Raw genomic sequence first — 21,884 nt, forward strand, 5'->3', positions numbered from 1 at the left:
ACAAGGATTCACATTTGAGACATAAAGAGTACATTCTCTCATTACGTACAATCTGATGTGTGTTTACACTTGTTTTCAATATAGAAGATCCAGTGCATTTTTGTACGTATAACAAAAGTCTTTTTTCTTTTTTTTCTATAAAAAAAGTATTTTTTCTGAAGCAGTGTGGCTCAGTGGAAAGAGCATGGGCTTGGGAGTCAGAGGTCATGGGTTCTAATCCCGGCTCCACCACTTGTCAGCTGTGGGACTTTAGGCAAGTCATTTAACTTCTCTGTGCCTCAGTTCCCTCACCTGTAAAATGGAGATTAAGACTGTGAGCCCTACGTGGGGCAACCTGATTACCTTGTATCCCCCGCAGCGCTTAGAACACTGCTTGGCACATAGTAAGCACTTAACAAATGCCATCATTATTATTTTAAGTGCCTTTGTAATTATGAGTTATGTTGGGCAGGTTGATTTTTTTGCTTCTTGTGTTACATCTTGTGATATGTTCCTGCATCTTTTCTCCACCAACTGGTAGCATTATATATTTGAAAAGGTGATTTGGACATTTCCCCCAAAGAAGTGAAAACATTTATCTGCTTATAGAACAGTACTTCGTAGCCCCCAGATAATTTTACACCAAGGATCACTTATTTAATTTCAAAGCAGTTCTTAAAAGTGTTCGTGGCTTTCTGTATAGCTCTTTTGGTAAGGGTTTAATCCTAAAACCTTTTTGACTATGTTTGGGAAACTCTTTCTTTTTATGAGATGCATGTTCTGCTCAGGGAAAGGAGTGAAGCCTAAGCTTTTCCTGTTACCAGAAGCAGCAACATTTCATTTTGAGAAAAGGAAGTTCACTGTCTGGTCACTCTCTCCAATGCATGTCTGGCACTGGGCACTTAAGGGCTTTGGGAAAGTGATCGGTTGCATGGGTAATAAGCTGAAATAAGCTTTGCAGCATTCCATTTTCCAATAGCGTTCTCACTTTCTGATTGCATTTTCGTTTTCTGGTATGTTTCATTTTTGTCCTTTGAACTTTCCTGCAGCTTCTTTCTTCATTGGTACGTCGTTAATTACTGTGCATGCCCGGGACTTGGAAAGACAAATCATTTACACTTTGCTTTTGTTACTGTTAGTGCACAGTTTGCTCGGTTTCCTTCTTTCCCTTCAAGGCACTGATATCATGTACCTCCAAAGCTTCAGAATATATCAGAAGGTTATGGAAGGCCTCATTTATTAATCTGATTTACAGATAGTTGTTCAGTCAGTCATATTTGATAATAATAATGGCTTTTATTAAGTGCTTACTATGTGCAAAGCACTGTTCTAAGCGCTGGGGGGGAATACAAGGTGATCAGGTTGTCCCACGTGGAACTCACAGTCTTCATCCCCATTTTACAGATGAGGGAACTGAGGCCCAGAGAAGTGCAGTGACTTGCCCAAAGTCACACAGCTGACAAGTGGCGGAGCGGAATTTGAACCCATGACCTCTGACTCCAAAGCCCCGGCTCTTTCCACTGAGCCACGATGAGCACTTAGTGTGTGCAGAACACTGTATTAAGCTCTTGGAAGAGCACAGCACAACAGTATAACAGACACGTTCCATGTCCACAACTCTGACACTTAGGATTCCATGTTTGATTTCCTACCGAAAGGCTTTGGGGTTTTCATGTTGTAGTCACAGATGTGAATTGCTAGAATGTGAAAGAATTCTATTCCCCTTCGAAAGTTTGACCACAATAAATGACCATTCTGAAATACCCCCATGAAATTTAGGGAATTTCCAATATATTGGGAGAGTGATAGAAGATCGTTCATGTGGCCATAGGACCACATTTCAGAGATCTGACTGAAGAAGTTAAAAGCAAAGACTGAGAACCAAAGAAGTTGAACACTGCATCAGTCTCGGAAACTTGCTGCATCAGTCTCTGAAATGTGAGCGGGTCTGCTGTGCAGCAACATGTACAATAATTCTATTCATCTCCTTCAAATTGGCAATGCTAGGTGATAGCATAAGAAGAAGGGGGGGGAAAGGAACAAACTATTTTAAATGCAAAAAAAATTCACAATAGTGCTACATTCATTTGTCTTCAAATCGCCTTTTGTGCTTATAGAATCAGTCAGGGTGGGCCATTTGGACAGAAGCTTGGTTTTATTTATTTCACTGCCTGCGTAGCCAAGAAGGGTGTGTTCTGGAAAGTTTTTGTTGGCTGTCCATTTTTATTCCTCGAAGTAAAACAAAAGACTGGATTGCTAACTATGCCTTCTTGGAGACCAGATTGTGCAGGACAGGATAGGGTGAATTTGCACATTTTCTTGGTAGATTGCAGTGGGATGCAAAATGTCAGTCTGGCATATAGAGTTTGCAGGCAATGTGCTTAGTTGCTGGTCAGTGTAGTGATGCTCTTAAATGAATATCAAACCAGGGATCTATTAGACACTTCCAGAGCATAACTATTGCTAATTAGATTTGTGAAGAACTGCCCAATGGAGAGCGAGTTGTGGATGGTATTCGTGAGCTGAGAGAAAAAAAATCAATGAAAATTCCAGTGAAAGCATTCTGTCCTGAAGGTTATTATGCGCTTTTTCAGATTCCCCAAAATAATATAAAAGACTTGATTTTTATGTGGAATTAAAATCGCAATCCCAAAAGAGAACCCTAGTGAAAAGGGAATCTTAATCCTAGAATAGACTTCAGTTGTGACAACCTTAAGCATTTCACTCAGAGTTTGCTTGGCTTTGACATAATTTGTGTGTTCATAATACTAGCTGATAATTGCCAAGAAACTATTTGTTTGAGGGTTTTTTCCAGTTATGTTCCATCTGGCCTTACTACTCGATTATTTGATTGCATCTGGAATTTTACATACTTTTTCCATAAGGCTGTATAAAATTGGACCTAAATTCACAGTATGACTTGAAGATAGATGTATGGAAAAATGAAGAAATGTTGCTTAAGTTTGAGAAACTATGGTTTCTCAACATTTCTCCTGTGACCGAGTCCTATTTTAAGGACTGGTGTTCTCCAGATATTTGAAGCAGCCTGTTTTGCCTGTAAATAATTCCCAAAGTTTGAAGTATAATGCATTTTTTTAAAACAAAGCTGTTTTTATTATGTACATGTTGTTTCTGCCAGTACCTGAAGCCTAAAAATGAATTTGGAGGGGAAAAAGTGAGGGACATTTTAAGTCCAATTTTGTTTAAAAGGCCTGCAAGGAATGTACTTTAAAAGTGCTTCATAACACATTTTATAACAAAAAGCTTCCATCTATCTCTGCTTTTCATTGTTTTGGCAGTCTACTGTGTAATTTAATACACTATTAAAAATGTTCATAAAACAAAGTCCATATTTAATAAGGAGCCCTGCAGGAATATACCATTTTTAAACAATAGTAAGTGACCTTGCTAAACCTAGAGAATTCATCTTAATTCTGCTGCTTTTCCTACCTTGTGCTCAAGATGATTATGCTTCGCTTTGTGTTTGCCATTTTCTTCTGCCCTCTATCTCCCTGTAGGTTCACAAAGCATGTATTAAGTTTTCTCATGATTCCATATGATAAACTAGCACTAGCATGAGCCAATTTTGAGGCAGAGGGGTGGAATCAGAAATATTTTCACTGTTGCTTTCGGGCATTTGAAGTGGAGTTTATTAATTACTAAACGCTAGCAGCTGATTGAAACAATTTGGAAAAACATTTGAGTCATTTAATAGTGAGAATTTGAATTGTGATCTTCTGACAAACAACATCTGGTCAACACTTACATTTTAGGATCTAACAAAATCCCGAAACTTAAAGATTCTAAATGTGAAGTATCTTATTCCCCACTGTGTACAAATAAGAGAATTGGTTACCGGAAGTGACACCAAAAGTTGTAGTCCAATCAAGATCTCATTTGAAAATAGAGCTACAAAGAATTTTCTCGAGTGTAGCCCAGATAGGGGTGACATCATTAGTACAATACTCATTAGAAAATAATGCAACTTGCTGAAAGCTCATTAGCCTTTTCTAAACACACAATTTTATTTTGAAGTACAAATTGTAATTGTTTTAATGACTGCTAATCCAGGCCGTCGAGGATTTATATGCTCCCTAATAGAATACCAGAGATTTATGTTCCAACTCATAAAACCATTGGGGACTATAAACACCTTCAAGGGAGCAAAAAGTTAGCCCTCGGAATTATAATGTTACTCCAGCACTTGACCATGAACTGAGTTTGGAAAGAATGTTGGGGTAAGGCTCAGAGAGTCCTGTCCGGTCTCAGTGTCAGAAGGTAAGTTCCCATGGCCCTTGGCCTTCCACAGCCTTCATGAAGAAAGAAAAAAGGAGTATTAATGAATTTAAATTCCTAAAACAGAAGTACATTATATAAGAACAGTGTAGATATCTAAAAGTAGCATATAATGAAATTGATTGCTTTACCTGGAACTTTGCTGCTTTGGTCATGGCATGGGCTGGATGACATACATGTTAGTCTTCTAGTGCTTCATATGCAGTTGTTGGCAGCTGCTTACATGCCTGGAAATGGTTATATGTGGATTTGTAAATCTGGGGCTTTACCCCATGCTATGATATTTAACTCCTTTATTCCCGGTTCTGAATCATTAGAAGTAACTTTCATTCTTCTCTTCTATGACCCATCTAACCAATATGCTACTGTCTTACAGCATCCAATCTGCATGCCATCAGAATGAAGTTCTCAATGCCAGCTGCTTTTAACTTAACGTCTCTTTGAACTTGAATCACTTTCTTGGAACGCTAAACTTGGAATCTCCCAGGGCTAACAAAGTTGATTAATGATTTTGCTTTAATTTCTTTTTCCTTTTCAAGTTATTTCCTTTTGGTTTGTTGTTTTGGATTTTTATTATGCTTGCTTACATTTACTGCTCTCCCTTCTCTCATTTTGTTTTTCCATTCTTCTCATTGGAGGCAATGAGCCGTCCAGCGGCCGGAACTCCCCTGTCCCTTATCGGCCAGACAGCCGCCCTCTAACTCCAACTTACGCTCAGGCCCCTAAACATTTCCATGTTCCAGGTAGGAGCTGACACTGTGTGTCTTGGTGTCCTGTCACAGTGTAGAATGTAGCCTTGTCACCTCTGTCTTGTCTCCATTATTCCACATTGTTTTAGTTTGGATTCATGCAGATGGCCTGCTTTAGAATGTACTGGGTCTCTTCTAGGCCAGTTTGCCCGAGAAATGTAGAAGTCTAGTAATGTTTTTGGAGTCATATTGGTGACAAAGAAGAAAAAAAGCACATTTTTTCCCGTTAATTTCTTCCTTGTGTATCTGGTGTCACTGACTGGAAGTGACCTGGGAGATTTAGCTTTAGTAGTGCCACAACTGATGAATGCAGGGAAGCCTAAGATACCTATGACTTGTATAACTCATAAGCAATTCACTCGCCTCATTATTATGATTATCTTGACAGACTTTTAGTTTCCTGTATTAGAGATGTGAAACTGGATAAGTTGGGTATTCTTCTCTTGGTATGTACTTCATGCGTGTGGCAATTTGACTGCTTTAATCGCTTTTGAAGATGCTTTGCAATTTACATGCAGTCCTGGCGGCTTTGCTCTCATAGTTGTAAGCATTCACTCTTACAACACGAACAATGATTTGGATTTTCCAACTGCAGGTGAAAAATCCCTCAGTGCTTTAGGGTTTTGAATTTGCTTACATGTGTAAAGGATCCAGGATAGTCTCATGTAGTGTTTGCCTGCAGAATTTATTAGAGTTCAAGGTATGCAGAATATTTCCATTTGTAATAGAGATCAAGTTCCCCTTATCATTTTATTTGGGTTTCTCCTAAATTCTGAATCCCTTTTTACTCAATTTCATTTCTGTTGTGTTAGCAAATATTTCATTAGGACAACTGTTATAAAATATTTCTCATCTAAACCCACACAATATAGAAATTGTGAGTTCTAAAGCCTGGTTTGTGGTATAATGCCAGTTTTGTGCTATTGTTTCATGTGTTTGGATTTTGGTTAAATTTGGGAATGAACAGTTTCTTGTGTGTGACTTTTAGTGCCTTAGATCTACGAAAAAAAGTGCATTCTTCCTGAGAATAAGGGAGAAATGGAAAGAGGAAGAGACGGGTCCAAAGTGGGTGCAGTAAAAATGTCCTGGTAGCTAAGCCAATCAGAGTCTTGAAGAAAAAATGAATTTTGTAGTTTGTTTTGTTACTTTGTGCCCTGTAATAGAATTGTGATGAGCATCATGTGAACTATCTGATTATTCAGGGAAGGAGCTTTTTCTGTGTTATTAAAGTGAACGCTGGTATTATTTCACTGTTTCACTTTTGGTTCAATTTATGAGCCACTGATGCCTGCTAAAAAGCTCGGTTTCCAGAAAGTAGCCATTGGGGCTGTCTCTCCAACCATCAAAATACTCCCTTTGCTTGTATTCAAATTTTCTTCTATCTTGTAATGGAATAGGCATTTAAGATAAGTAGCTCATGACTTAGGTACATCAACAGTTGCAACCTGAAGGGTTTCATAGCACACGTCTATGATTATTCACCCATTTTTTTTTTAATTTCTTCAAATCAGTCAATTCTTTGTAATAGTGATTTTACCTTTCTGGTTTCTTTCTGTACAAGAGTATTTGGTTTCCATTTTTTTCCATAAATCCAATTGTTTCCTCTTCTTACACTCTTTACTTTTTAATTCCACAGATCAGGGGATCAACATGTATCGGAAGCCACCCATCTACAAACAGCATGGTAACCTGCTTTTCTCTACTTGCCTTTTAAGTTGGAAAGTCAACATTAGGCCGTATGTGTGCTATGAAATGAAGAGCTCACTTGGTGCTTCATTTGCAAAATGAAAATAAGCTCCCAGTTTAAAAGAGGTTCCCAGTTAAAAAGTGTGTGGATGGTAATTGAAATATGCATTAGTTCAATATATTGTGGCCATGTCTGCTTAGGGAAATCTCAAGCCATCATATTTCTCAATAGCACAAATAGCTAATCTATCTTAAAACTGGGTGTTGAGGTTGGTGACATAAAGGAAGAGGAAATTGGGGAAGAGAGGATAGTACAACTAGTTCAAATGGAATGCAATAGCAAAGAATTTTGCTCCAAGTTTTTGATTTGTTGTAATTCAGAGAAGTCAACTGGTCGGTGTTTTTCTAAAATCATGCAGAAAGGTTTTTGGCTCTCTTTTTGGCTGTCTTTTTGAAACTCCTGAGTGACCTGGGACCCTGCCTGTTTGATGGTTGTTGCCAGTGTTGATAGCTGCAGTCTGCAGTTGTAAGGATTTTCCTTTTATACTTATTCTCCAGTTGTAAGGGGACAGAGGAGGCTTTATTTTTCCTCTCAAAAAAGCACTTGTTTGTGGTTTTTTTCCACAATTTCTTTTTCCCATGGGCTATCAGTTTTGGGTTTTTTGTTTTTTTGTCCTCTTGTGTCAACAGTTAGCTGAGGCCCTTTTTTAAAAGGTTGTAAGCAAAACTTCTCTTTTCTTGTAATTCTGCTTTTCCCCTACCTGGAGCATTACCAAATTGACAGGCTTTTTTTTTTTTTTTGGTACTCAAATCTTCCCTGGGTGTCAGCTGGGCAAGAGAATAAGACTAGGGGCCAGACTGGAGAAATCTGGAATTCTGGCAGGGAAATGTGCTGATATCAGGACTCCTAAAACAACCCCAGGATGGCACTATATGGCTCCAGAAATGTTAGTTGGTTTTTTTTTTTCTTTCTTATGGGAAGATCCCTGCTAGCTTTCATTTTGTTTCTAATATTAGATTTGTTCTGTGCACATTTGGGTCAAAAATCAATTCACCACTTCCCCTATAAGTAAATTTCAAAAAAAACACCTGCTCCGTGCATGTATTGCAAGTTTCCCAAAGAAATACGGTTGTTGTGTGTAAGTGGGTTTTCCAGAATCCATGGTTCAACAAAATCTTATTCAATTTCATATCCGTTAAAAGTAACCACTTTTATTTCTTTTCAGTTTCTGTTGCATGAGGAGCAACACAAATGTGTGGGCTGTGGGAAGAACATTACATAGTGATAATGACCACTTTTGGAAATGTTGTAATTTAATGGTTAAAGCCAGTTAAAGTAACCACATTTCTCAGAGTCCACTGACTGAATAACTCATTATCCTCTTACATTAATATCTTTCTGTAGTGGTCATATTGAGCAGTACCATAGTGGGAAAAAAAATGGATTCCCCTCCTATCATTGCTTTGAAAATTTAGTGTATATCTTGATTCCCTTCCCTAGTAACAAGTAACTTTTTTAAAAAAGTCATTTTGTAATTTTTATGCAATTCCCCTTATTTTTCCTCCATCTTTAGCTCTTGAAGAGTTTATATCATTCTTTTTAGTTATAGACATTCTGACATCAAATCATTGGGTGGGGTAGAAAGTAAAGGCTAATTACATTCCTGGACTCTTGGTGTCCCTGGAAATTTTAGAATTAGTGACACCAAAATTATGCCTGGAAATTTTAAAGCTAACCTAAACAATGACAATGTCATTGACATGCCGGCACAAAAGAAAAACTGTAAAATGTGTAAGACAAATTGTGTTACAACCACTTACATAGTGTTGGGTTCTTCTGGGGTTTTTTTTTTTGTCTTTTTCTTTTACACCATATGCTTGCCTTTTAAGTTTCTTAATGTTATTTTTGTTTGCTTTTTTTATGGTTTTAATGTGTCTTCCCACCCTCATTAACATGTGAATGTTTAACCACTGACTTCACCAATTCTAATGAGTAAGTATTATTTGAAGTCATGCTTTTGTTTAAACAAGAATGAGTTCATCAGTATTCTGGGTATTGAGCTACCAGATCTTTTCAGTACTATAGCCCACTGCCATTGAAAACAAAAACTGGCCAAAGCCTAGTAAGGTTAAATAGGGTGATTTTGTAAAAAGTGGCTGTACTGGCATCTTTCCATAAAATTGACTTCAGATGTGGAGTCCACATCTCTGTAGCTCACTATAAATGCATCAGTTTAGGAGATGGACATAAATAAAGAACAAAGACACATAATGCACTATACTAAATTTCCTAAAATTAATATGTAAAATCCAAGTCTGTTCTTAATTTTATGTCATATTAATATGGCAGATTATGGCAGGTATACATCTAATAACCTAAGTACATGAAAATTGCTGTCCTGGGTGTGAATTCTCTTCTGAAAGTAGCCTTCTAGGGTATTTAGAGGAACAGTTTGAGAATGGCTCTCAACTTCCATCCTCATGGTTTGAGTTGTGAACCACCTATTAACTGAAACTCTTTCCTCAAACAACCCATCATGAACTTGAGAAGTGGCTTGGCCTAGTGGATAGAGCATGGGCCTGGGACTCAAAAGTTCCTGGGTTCTAATCCCAGCTCCTTGTCTGCTGTGTGACCTTCAGCAAATCACTTCTCTGCAGCTCAGTTCCCTTATCTGTAAAATGGGGATTATGATCGTGAGCCCCATGTGGGACATGGACCGTGTCCAACCTGATCAGCTTGTATCTATTCCAGCACTTAGTACAGTACCTGGCACATAGAGCTTAACATAGTACCATAAAAAAAACAAACCCTTCTTGTTCATGAATCTGTCTACCCCCTGTGGCTATTTGGGGCCTTCCAATGATTACTGTAAGTATACAGTGAAGAAATCTATTGGTATAAGCAAGGCTCTAGCAGTTTGGATGATTAATTGAAATATACCAATCTTTGAAATGAAGTGATTGATAGATTAATTGTTTATGACGAAGGTAAAATATTTGCAAAGCAAAATTTCCTCCAAACTGAAAATTTCCCATTCCAATTTTTCAGTGGGTGCGAGGAAGGGTTTTCTATGTACATAATTAAAACTAACACAGCTACACTCATATTTCTTGTGTCTTTGCCCAAAGGGCCAAAATCAAATAAGTATCTTGGGAGTCTATCCCGTTATAGTCAAGAAATATTGAGTGATGAGATTCTTTAATTTTTTTAAATCACTAATCATGCTAATATAAGTTTACTCTAAAGAAGCATAGGAAGATAATATATGAGTCTAAGAAATCGTAAAGCATGCTTTGGGGGGGCAATGAAAATGCAGCAGATGTTGTAATTATTTGAAATGGAAAACTTCCCAGGGAAACAGGGACATCATTAAACCAAGGATGTACCTCAGCATTTTCAAGTGACAGCTAAGTTCCCCTAATTGCCATCTAGATGCAGCTGCCCTAGCAGCCCAGAACAAGTCTTCCGAGGATATCATCAAGTTCTCCAAGTTCCCAGCAGCCCAGGCTCCAGACCCCAGCGAGGTACCAAAGATTGAGTCGGACCACTGGCCAGGTCCCCCTTCACTTGCTGCCGTAGGTATGCAAATGTTGCCTCTAAGTCAGATGGGCAAAGAGTTACATAGATCGGATTTTGGCATCTCATTATAGCGTTATGAAACTCTTGCACGTTTGGGCCGATTTGTAAATAAGAGACCAAACAGAAATAAAACACTGCTAAAAAGGATCAGCGTGAGGATACCAGGGGAAACCTACTTGGAAATTCTCCATACAGAGGAGAAATAAGGTTATATCTATTCTGATGTATTTAAACCTCTTTAGAAGTGTGACTTCTTTCAGTTTCACTTTGCTTTAACTTGCTTTTCAACTCTAATTCCTTTGTACCATCCTGTGAAACCTTAATCTCTGACCCACTCCCCTTATCTTCTGCTAGGCAATTTAATTTTTTCAAATGTGTTGGCATGTGTTGGGAAGCAGCATGGCCAAGTGTTAAGAGCATGGGCCTGAGAGTCAGAGGGTCTGGGTTCTAATACTGCCTCTGCCTGCTGTGTGACCCTGGGCAAGTCACTTCTCTGTTTTTCAGTTCCCTCCTCTGCAAAATAGCGGTTCAATACTTGTACTCACTCCTACTTAGACTGTGAGCCCCATGTGAACCTGATTATATTGTATCTACCCTAGTGTTTAGTACAATACTTGGAACCTAGGAAGTGCTTAACAAATGCCACTATTATCAGTATTTTTGTTTCTGTGGCTGTCAGTATGAAAGACCACAGCAAAGCACTCAGTGCCTAGCTCCCTGAGTAGCTGGTATTAAATTGCATGTTTTCACTTGCATAATTATCATAAATTTTATACTTTCTCTCCTTCAGTCTCACACTGCAGCTGCCTCATTCTTTGTTTTTATTTTTTTAATCACTTATCTATGATTTAGAAATGAGTGTGACTTTACCTTTGTGACTGTTGTTGATACCCAATTGGCTCAAAGAGCTGTAACTAACCTAACGGTTGGTATTCAAGCAATGCTTTCTTACGCAATGCTTTCTTACCAAATGACTTAAATTTGTCTTACAAAATTTCTGCAGTCATCCAACAGTACCTCCTTTTCCCACTAAGGTATTAGATTTCCTTCCTCAGTTTTTGTGTTTTATCACCTGGTACGTCAGAAATAATTTCTCTAAGAAATGTCAGTAGAGTTATAAAACAGTGAACCATAGAAGTGATTTTTATTCAAAATCTTGCTCACTAATTTTCTGAAAAAAATAAGATTGCCTCTTTCACACAGACCTAAGCCCTCAGGCTTTGTCCTATACCATTTTTATAAGCAAAATACACCTTTGCCTGGGCTGCCCTGGGAAATAATGATAACAGACCCAAGGCTTAATCTTCAATTCTACCCAGCAAATTAGTGGTTCTTCAGGTAATCTCTTAAACTTCTGTCATAATTTACATTGTACTGCTTGGTTTTTGAATTTCAAGTTACTTATTTCCCTGAAAATTTTCAGGTGATAGTGTAGCAATTGTTAGCAGAAGCACTAAGTGATGTAAGGCTATTTTGTGCTGAATAATAACGGGAAGCTTTGGTTTATTCATCAGATTGATAAAAACAACGACCATCAGTCAAAGTTTGTTTTCTTAAGATTACCAAGCACTTCCGGCTTCCAACCCAGCTAAATTAGAACAAATAGTTCAAAAAAATTTAACTCACTCTTATGACCATTGTATGGCAGATAGAAGAAAAATTGAATAAAGTATGGAACTATAGAAATTTGGAAACGATGCTACAATTTGGAAAATATGAGCAATATAAACAACTCCCCCTTTAATGTGTGTTTTTTCAGAGGTGTGAGAAAAGACTGTCTTTGCCAAGAATCTGATTGGGAAACCTCATGTTGGGAAACCATTCATTCCACTAGGACTGTAGGAGCAAAGTTAGCATTTAGGTGTGCTATAAATAATGAGAGCTGAACATATTTGAAAAAGAGAAAGGTAGTTCAGGTATAAAACTTGTGCAAACAGGATGGTTTCAATCATAAAGTTGTGTGATTCCCTGTCTCTGCAATGTGGACTCAAATTTAATGCCTTGGAATTTGGGACTTTGGGATTCTATGAACAACGCTGGCCTGTGACGACTCTTCACTTCTGTGAATTCTGACTCAAAGGTTCTGAGACTTCGAAACTTTTGCCCCACAAGTGTAAACCAGGTCCTACTTTGGGGAGTATCACCCTCTACTGAATGGAAGACCAGGGCCACCTCTAACATTTTGGACTGGTATTGAACAGATTACTCCATATGCTGTAATCTCCCACACACTTACTATAGTGCTCTGCATAGAGTAAGCACTCAAATATGGTTGATTGATGGAAGGTCTGGCTTGCCCACTTGCCTATGATGCTGATGCTAGGTAAACAGATTAGGTGGCACCAGTGACCAATCCAATTGTTATGTAAATTTGATTTAGTAGTAAACTTTCCCCTGAGTGTATTCGTACTTTGAAGAACCCAGAAGACTTTGCCTTATAGAAACACCTAGAAAAAATGAGCCAGTTAGTTCTTTAGTAACTTTCTTGTGCTTGGGGCTGATGTTAGAAGTTCTTTGTTTGCTGTGGAAATAGGAACAGACATGAGACGCAGATCAAGCGGCAGGGAAGATGATGATGAGGAACTACAGAGACGCAGGCAGCTTCAAGAAGAGCAGCTAATGAAGGTTTGCTTCATTTAACCTTAATGGGTTTTTTTTCCAAATTCTTCCTTCAGCAAGGCCTATTTGAAAGGACTGGGAGTCAGGTTGGTCCTGGTTCTTGTCCCAGTTCTGTCACTTGCCTCCTGTGTGACCTTGGACAAGTCACCTCACTTCTCTGTGCTTCAGTTTCCTCATCTGCAAAATAGGAATGTGTTGTTCTCCCTTAGACTGTGAGTCCTGTGAGGGACAGAGAATGTGTCTGATCTTATTATATTGTTTCTGCTCCAGTTTTTAGCATGGTGTTGGCACATAGGAATTACCAGTATTATTATTGTTAATAATAATAGAAGAGAAGCAGCAGGGCTTAGTGGAAAGAGCACGAGCTTGGGAATCAGAAGACATAGGTTCTAATCCCGGCTCCACCACTTGTCTGCTGTGTGACCTTGCACAAGCCACATAACTTCTCTGTGCCTGTTACCTCATCTGTAAAGTGAAGATTAAGATTGTGAGCCCATGTGGGACAACCTGATTACCCAGTGCTTAGTACCCAGTGTTTAGACTAGTGCTTGGCACATAGTAAGTACTTAACAAATATCGTAATTATTATTATTATTATTCAGCACACCATAAGGGAGTAGCTTTGCATCCTTTAAAATAACCAAGGTTTACTCCATTACTTCTCCCTTACTTGTGAATAGCTCAACTCGGGTCTGGGACAATTGATACTGAAAGAAGAAATGGAAAAGGAGTCCCGAGAGAAGCCATACCTTTCAGCCAGTCGTTATGATTCTCCAATTAATGCATGTAAGTGATGGGTCAATGAATTGACCCCATGGTTCTTAATGCCTTGTAAGAAAAATCTGTTGTGTCTTCGCTCTAAGCAAATGTAAGAATTCTACAGTCAAGTAATAAACCAGCAATTTAACTCTCCTTGAAGGGAAGGATTTCATTTGTATTCCAAATTGTCTGAAAAGGGTATACCTGTTTAGATTTATCATCTGAGTTCTTTGTGATAAATTTCATTTAACCATATGCTTGCATCTTAGTTTCCAAATATTAATAATTATACTGCATTTACTTGCATAATTACCATTACTGCATAATCTTACACACCCCTACCCTGGATTTTTGATGAGGAAATAAAGGAGTGTGTATATATATGTAGAAATAATATAGAATAGTGGTGCAATTATGCGAGTAAATGAGATTGTATTCAACACCCACTGGGTGCAATGTGCTGTACTAAACCCTTGGGAAAGTACCACCCAAAACAGTAATACCTTCCCTGTGTGCAAGGAACTTGCCTGTTCTTTGTGATTTTCAAAGTTAGATAAATGTCCTTGCAGTGATGATTGACCCAGGGTGGCCTAGCTAATTATGAGCTTTCAGTGGACTGATTATGGTTCTAAGGAGGGCAGAATCTATTCTGCAGCCTCAAATATTACCAAGATATCATGAGGTTGCCTTTGGGTATTTGAGGGTATTTTGGTATTTTAAATTTGGGTATTTTTCTAGGCATAACAAAGCCATGTTTGCCCATTACTTGAAAATATTTTCACATGTTTTCCATACAAAAATGATGTGCCATTATCTATGTTACCAATGCTTTATTATGAGAGAGGAGCTTTACTTCAACTAACGGGGCTCCGCATGCCCAAGACTTAAATTCGCCATACCCAGGTAAGGTAATCTTAAAAAGGAATTTTCAAAAAGAGATTGTCTTGGTGCTGGAAAAAAACCAGAGGTAGAACCTTATTTAAAACTCCAATAGGGAAATTTAAAGATGGACATGTTTTGAAAAAGTCACAAAGCCTTGAAGAAAAGTCATGGGGAACAGTATTTGCCCCGAACCTATATATACCATGCAAGTTTTCTGAGGTTACAGCACTGTAACTTCTGAAGCTGCAGAAGGAAAACCAAACTCCCTATGGTCTCCTGGCCAGTTTTTTCACTGAACCATTCTAAGCCTAACTTCTAGGCTAATTGTGGCTGCTGCTTAGGGCATTTCCCAGTTTGCAGTTCCACAGGATCCACTTTTCCCAGGAATGTTAGAGAGACATCAGAGCCTGAGTGGATAGGGGTAGTTGTGTTGATGACAGACCTACTTAAAGCACATACCTTTTGGTGGCGCAGCAAGTCTCCAGCTGTAGCCCCAAAGTGTGATGTCTCTAGCTGGCAGCTGAGGATGTAGTGTTGTGTAAAGACAGGCAAACATTTTGATTCAGTACAGGAGTCCACCATTGGACTTAAAATGGCTTTCTAATCCACTGTGCATAGAGCAGAAATAGACTCAGTGAGAATCATAAGGTATCGTTCATAGGTAGATCCATCATAATCTCTAGACTGTAAGGCAGTGGCAGGGAACATGTCTGTTGTATTGTACCTTCCCAAATGCTTAGTAAGCTTGTTGTGGGCTGGGAATATGTTTATTATTGTATTGTACTCTCCCAAGTGCTTAGTGTAATGCTCTACACACAGTAAGCGCTCAAATACAATTGACTAACAGGGCTTTGCATACAGTAAGAACACAGATACAGTTGATTGATTGTGGACACAGGTGTTTAAATACTGATGCTGATGACATTATTTTGGTTGAAAACTGGTGTAATAGTTCTTTATACATATTAAACATTCTTATACACATTACACATTCTTATACACATTAGAAATAGAAACTATTTCTAGCCTACAGGCTTCTTCTCTCTCAGAGGTCAATAATATGGGACACTGGAGGAGTGAAAATTTGGGGTTAAAATCTCCTACACCCCAGGATGTTGTTCCTACAGATACCTCAATGCTATGGGACTGGCATGGCCTGACAATTCTCCAACCTAGACAATGAAGTTCATGCATTGAAGTGAGCAATTGGAGCAGCAAGTCCATGTAAAGTGGGATGATCCATTTAGGCAGGCAGTCCCAAATCTGGAGCTTGTGCTCATTTTACTGAAATTGCCCAGGATATGATGTAGCTATCGGGGTCACTCCCAGTGAAACCGCCAAATTTCACCATCCAAACGATAGCCACCAAAACGATAACGACATGGAAAATGCAGTATCTTTGTGAGACTTTAATTGCCTTCTAAGCTTGTTTTGATTGGAATAGGATGACTTGTTTTTTCATCAGAAAGGAATAGCAGACAATGCCACCCTTTAAAATCTAGAGAAAACATTGTTCCTTAGCTGACAGCTCACATTATGGAGAGCTTATGCAGCTGTTCTTGTCACAGTCTATCTGACACTTATCACAAGCCCATCAGTTGAATGATTAAATTAGACAAAACCAAACACACCTTGTATAAATTTGAGCTTCACACAGCCTTTTACCCTTTCCCATGTAAGAGAAAGGAAATAGGGATGGCCTTAGGGAGTGGGAAAATACATTCCAAAGTGCTGGTTCAGATCCCTGAGTCAGAGTTTCAGTCGCATATATTACAAGCCCGAGAACAGGGGAAAGTTGCAATCTGTTTCACTGTTTCCTGCTAAGGGGGTCAATGATGTGTCAGTAGTTCAGGCCTTATATTTCTACTACTACAATTATTCCTTAAGAACCCAGGATCTTGTTTTTCTCCTGAGCCCCGAGGTTTTCTTTTCCTTGCCCCCAGATAATGAGTACATTCTTTCCTCTTGGGAAAGTTTAATTAAAAGTGACTGACTCCAGACCAGTTAATGCTATTTCTGGATTAGCCACCAGGGTTCTGTCAAATAATGAGTTTCATGGTCCGGCAGCCCGCATGTGATTACTAACAAAATTCTTAGTAACTTTATCTCTAAAAGGAAGTACGAGACTTGAATCGTTTTCTGTTCCCAATCAGGTCCAGAAAACAGGAACATTCTGGGAGAGGTTTTCAGTGATTTTTGGAACTAAAGGACCAAAGGCATCAGCTAGTTTGTCAACATTGGTGGTTACCACATTATAGTTTCATGTTTGTTATACTTTCACAATAGAGTGTGAAATATTAAGGTTTTTAAGGCCCTAAAAAGTCTTATTTCTTTTCCAATTTAGCTCCACATACTTTGTCATCTAAAACCTCCTCTCTCCCTGGTTATGGAAGAAATGGACTTCATAGGGTAAGGTGTCTTCCAACCTAATTCCATTCCTCAACTTGGCTTATGTAAATGTTGGCAAAGAGACAGCAGTGCCTGCCCACAAAACCCAAGCCTAGTGGAAAGAGGACCAGCCTGGAAGTCAGAGGACCTGGGTTCTGATACCAGCTCTGCCACTTGCCTGCTGTGTGTAATCAAATTATTCCATTTCAGCTTTGTACCTAGTCAGTTTACAGTATGACTTCAGAAAGATGGCTAATTCACAATAAAAATGTCACCATCCAAATTAGACCAAAGACACACCAGACTGTAGGCTCATTGTGTGCAGGGAACGTGTCTACCAGCTCTGTTGTGTATACTCTCCCAAGCATTTAATACAGTGCTGGGCACACAGTAGCGTTGAACAAATACCATTGATTGATTGATTGATTGACCATTGTTGGATTCTCTGTGCCTCCGTTTCTTATCTGTAAAATGTGGATTTAATCCTACTCCTTCCTACTTAGGCGGTGAGTCCCAGGGACTGTGTCAAACCTGATGAACTTGTATTTACCCTGGCGCTTAGAACAGTGCTTGATATACAGTAAGCGCTTAACAAATACCATAAATCAAATCAAATTAGTGCAAGGCTGTTTGATCACAGCACGATCACATGACACTGAGCACCAGTGTGTATTACAGTAAGAATTATCCTGTTTTTGCAAGAGCCCAACCTTCTTGTTAGAAATTGCGTTTATATAAATATAGTCACTACACATGCATTCACTTTTTTGTTGTTGTTGAGTTGGAGTTTAGGTATTGTGTTAATGAATTTGAGTATATACCTTAGGTTTTTATTAAGAAATTGGACTTCCTGGGTTAGCCTTTGCTCAATCAATGGTATTTTTGAGTACTAACTGTGTGTAGAGCACTGGACTAAGTACTTGGAAGAATACAACAGAGCCAATAGACACATTCCCTTCCCACAGGTCCCAGCTTACACTCTAGAGCATCTTTGGGCGTATTGGGACTGTTACATTTTTATTGTGAATAGGCGATCTTTGTGAGATGGAACTGTGAATTGAGCAGGTGTAGAGTAGATATGGCACAATTTGATTGCAGTCAGTTCATTGATAACATAGGTGTTGTGTTTCTGAAGAACGTTTTAAGGAAAACTTGTAGATTGTATCTGTCTTAACCAACACCATGCATATCTGTACAAACCAGCGCTTAGAACAGTGCTTTGCACATAGTAAGTGCTTAACAAATGCCATTATTATTATTATTTTTATTAAACATTCAGAGGACAGACTGTATTTACTTTGATTCTCACAGTTCTCAATTGAAGCATTAATAAGACACAAAAGGAATAGTGAAAGTTTTTTAATTCAATAAAACAGCCTTTGCAATGATAATATTGTCTTTTGCTGGGGAGGAGAGTGTGTGTGGGTCTGTGTGTGTGTTCCAGCCTGAAGCAGAAGTTACAATTCTAATGCTAATAAAGAACAGATATTTTGGAATGCAGATATTTTTACACATCTGCTTTCAAGAATGGAATCTTTTTCAGGTACTCCCTCACCCAGAGGACTTAAATTTGAATTCTTCATAACAGAAGTAGTAGTAGATTTAGAAATTCAGTAGGTTTTTATATGGAATAGAATTAGATGGGGACTTTGTACATCTTTTCGCAATAAGAAAAGAAGCAGTAACTGAAATCAATATTTCCTGCTGAAAAAAAAGAGAATATGTACATTGTATTAGCTTACTAAGAACAGAGACTGCTTGGTTAATTGAGAGTCCACAATGAAATTAAGGGGAGAAACCCATTTTCACCTGTAACAAAGAGCTGGGAGTGGCCCACTTTTGGTTATGGGGAAAATGCATTTCCAACTTAGTTTCCCCATGAAATTTCACTTAAGATACCAACCAACACAGCAGAGCTAATGGTTCTTTCATAAAATTGAGTGAGAGTTTTTCAACTTGAACTAATGTCTTGGTATCAGGCATTTAAGAACTAGGAATTTGGCTTGTAAGAAATTCTTACAAATCTGTCTGTCTTTCTTGGCTTTATTTTTCTCCCAGTTGGCCTAGAAATGATAATATTGGGGATTTTTTTGTTTACTCATTTCTCTCCCTATTTCAGCCTGTCTCTACAGATTTTGCCCAGTATAATAGCTATGGTGATGTCAGCGGTGGTGTTCGAGGTGAGGTTTCCTGTAGTTGTGTGGGCTATTGTGTTGGTATTCCTCTTGCCTTAGTAGGTGGTTTTCCTAAGTGTTAGGAAAGACCAAATTCATACCACCTGTATTCCTCGGTAGGGAGAAAAGAACACTGTGCATAAATCTATCCATCTTGGAGCCCGACCCAGGGGCCATTCTAAAAGGAGAAGCAGCCTTGTAATTTTATGACACTTTTCCTCCAGTATCAACAGTATTTATTAGAGCATTTTTCTGGGCACAGAGCACTGTACTTGGAGCTTGGGGAGCATGCAAAAGGAGTAAAGCAAGACCTGTGTCCTTCAGGGACTTTTATCATCTACTGGAGAAGCAGTCCTTACAAACTGATGCATGTGCCAGAGGTAAACATTCAGAATTGTTCCCACTGCTACTGTTGTACTCTCCAAGTTCTTAATACAGTGTCTCACACTTAATAGCAGCTCAGTAAATACTATTGATGGTAATGATTAAAATCTATTCAAGATGCGTTGATTACTGTTGGCTGCCGAAATCCCATTTGGCTGTAGGTACCTTTGTGTGGTAGGGAAGAGAAGTTCCTTTTTTTAGCCAAAGAGCAAAGAAGAAACCAGAAAACTCAGAGGTAGGCATGGGGCATTACATTTTGAGTAAGGCTCCCAGGACTTACTGTTAGTTTCCCAGGGCTAGGACTCCAAGCCCCCACTAGGCCGCCTCAGCCAAACCTACTTTTCCCTGAATTTTTCTAAGTTTGGGATTTGAATAATTCCCCTGATGTTTCTCATTTACTCTCTTGGTTTTGGCTGGAACCCTTCTCAAGAAGGATTAAACCCCTCCCCTCCTCCCTCCCACTCCCACCATCCTTACTTTTCCTCTGTAGCTAGAGGAATTCATTCATTCATTCAGTCATATTTATTGAGCGCTTACTGTGTGCAGAGCACTGTACTAAGCGCTTGGGAAGTACAAGTTGGCAACATATAGAGACGGTCCCTACCCAACAGCGGGCTCACAGTTTAGAAGGGGGAGACAGACAACAAAACAAAACATATTAACAAAATAAAATAAATAGAATAAATATATACAAGTAAAATAAATAGAGTAATAAATATGTACAAACATAAATACATATATACAGGTGCTGTAGGGAGAGGAAGGAGGTAAGGCGGGGGATGGGGAGGGGGATGAGGGGGAGAGGAAGGAGGGGGCTCAGTCTGGGAAGGCCTCCTGGAGGAGGTGAGCTCTCAGTAGGGCTTTGAAGGGAATGGCATGGCTCAGTGGAAAGAGCCCGGGCTTTGGAGTCAGAGGTCATGGGTTCGAATCCCAGCTCCACCACATGTCTGCTGTGTGACCTTGGGCAAGTCACTTCACTTCTCTGGGCCTCAGTTCCCTCATCTGTCAAATGGGGATGAAGCCTCTGAGCCCCCCGTGGGACCACCTGATCACCTTGTCACCTCCCCAGCGCTTAGAACAGTGCTTTGCACACAGTAAGTGCTTAACAAATGCCATTCTTATTATTATTATTATTATTATTATTATTATTATTATTATTATTATTATTAATGGCAGAATGGCATGGCAGACCCCCCTCCCCACTCCACCCCCCGCACCAGACACCTCAAAGAAATCTTTCAGGGTAGCCAGAACTCTTATTGACAGGAAACATGACTGAGTTTTGGCTGAGGCAGCCGTGATGAGGGACATTATTTTTCTCGAGCTTGATTACAATAGCTAAAATTCATCTTTGAAACAATACACCTTTTGCGAGTCAACAGAGCAAATATTTGGAAGAATTTCAGAGGAATGCTAATGTTGGTTGACTGGGAGCTAATCTCCTGGTTCGTTTGAAATGGATTATTTTCATGAATTAGTCCCTGTTTTTCTGAACCCCAATCCTAATGAGATTTTTCCTTTCCTTTCTAGATTTCCAGGTACAGTATGGCTTTTCTTCTGTCAACTAACAATACCAATAGCACTGCCATCTTGCCTAGGCACGGACTGCATCTTCAGGAAGGGGATTTTCTTTCCAGGATGCTAGTATCTATTTAACTGCATGTGTGAGCCTTAATCTTCAGTGCATACTGGCTAGGGATGGGCATGTCTAACCTACTGCACAGCCTCCCCTGGGAACAGTCTTGGTGATTAGGCACAGACTAGGCTGGATGCGGTGAGATTCTCCTGTCACAGTCTTGGGATAGTCTTCCAAAGTGAACCTGCACTAGCAATAAGTATCTCCCTTTGTGCATTTCTTTCTCTTTTAGTGATAACTACGTAGCATTCTTGCCTGGGTCCTAACCGAGAAGGATTGTCAGAAAAGGCTTCTTCTCTTCATCCTGGGACCACTTTTTTTAACCTTTCCAATAACTCTTAACTCTTCTCCCATTACACGTGTCTGGGAACATGAAACTTACCTTCCAAGAGACCTTCCGTTATGCTCCATGCGGATCAGCCAGTAACTGTTCATCTTTTAACATTGCCACGTCATGGACTTGGCCTGGTGGTCCTGAGCCAAAAGTAGAGGGAATGGAAGCATTGAATGCAAGTGTCATAAAAATCAGAAATTAAAGTTGGGTCTGGTGGTCTCTTGGTTGAAATTCTGCCTTTTGAGTTTCGGGTCTCCTTATGTGGCTACATAGGTAGTTTGCTGAGCCAAAGAGATGGTTTTTCTGTGTTCTCCATTTTACTGCGGGAGATACATGGACCCTTTCCAATGGGAATCTACCTTTGAGAGTAAATTCTAGAAAAGTCAGGTTCATGCTCAGTAGAGAGGTGCAATTTTAA

At 39.2% G+C, this 21,884-nt stretch overlaps 1 protein-coding gene across 19 annotated transcripts in view; it reads left to right on the forward strand.

The window, feature by feature from the left end:
- The window catches only part of ABLIM1 (actin binding LIM protein 1), a 268,653-nt gene that overhangs the window by 234,847 nt on the left and 11,922 nt on the right, over positions 1-21,884 (forward strand). For 6 of the 19 annotated variants that reach the window (XM_038758707.1, XM_038758704.1, XM_038758709.1 and 3 more), the window contains 8 exons: positions 4,914-5,018; positions 6,661-6,708; positions 10,144-10,290; positions 12,824-12,915; positions 13,590-13,695; positions 16,895-16,959; positions 19,058-19,118; positions 21,027-21,034. In XM_038758707.1, coding sequence (XP_038614635.1) covers positions 4,914-5,018; positions 6,661-6,708; positions 10,144-10,290; positions 12,824-12,915; positions 13,590-13,695; positions 16,895-16,959; positions 19,058-19,118; positions 21,027-21,034 — 632 coding nt within the window. The remainder of the gene's footprint in view (positions 1-4,913; positions 5,019-6,660; positions 6,709-10,143; positions 10,291-12,823; positions 12,916-13,589; positions 13,696-16,894; positions 16,960-19,057; positions 19,119-21,026; positions 21,035-21,884) is intronic. The other 13 variants (XM_038758711.1, XM_038758717.1, XM_038758714.1 and 10 more) reach the window with 5 other exon arrangements.

Source organism: Tachyglossus aculeatus, chromosome 16 (assembly GCF_015852505.1).
Source record: "Tachyglossus aculeatus isolate mTacAcu1 chromosome 16, mTacAcu1.pri, whole genome shotgun sequence".
In the NCBI taxonomy this organism is placed as follows: domain Eukaryota; kingdom Metazoa; phylum Chordata; class Mammalia; order Monotremata; family Tachyglossidae; genus Tachyglossus; species Tachyglossus aculeatus.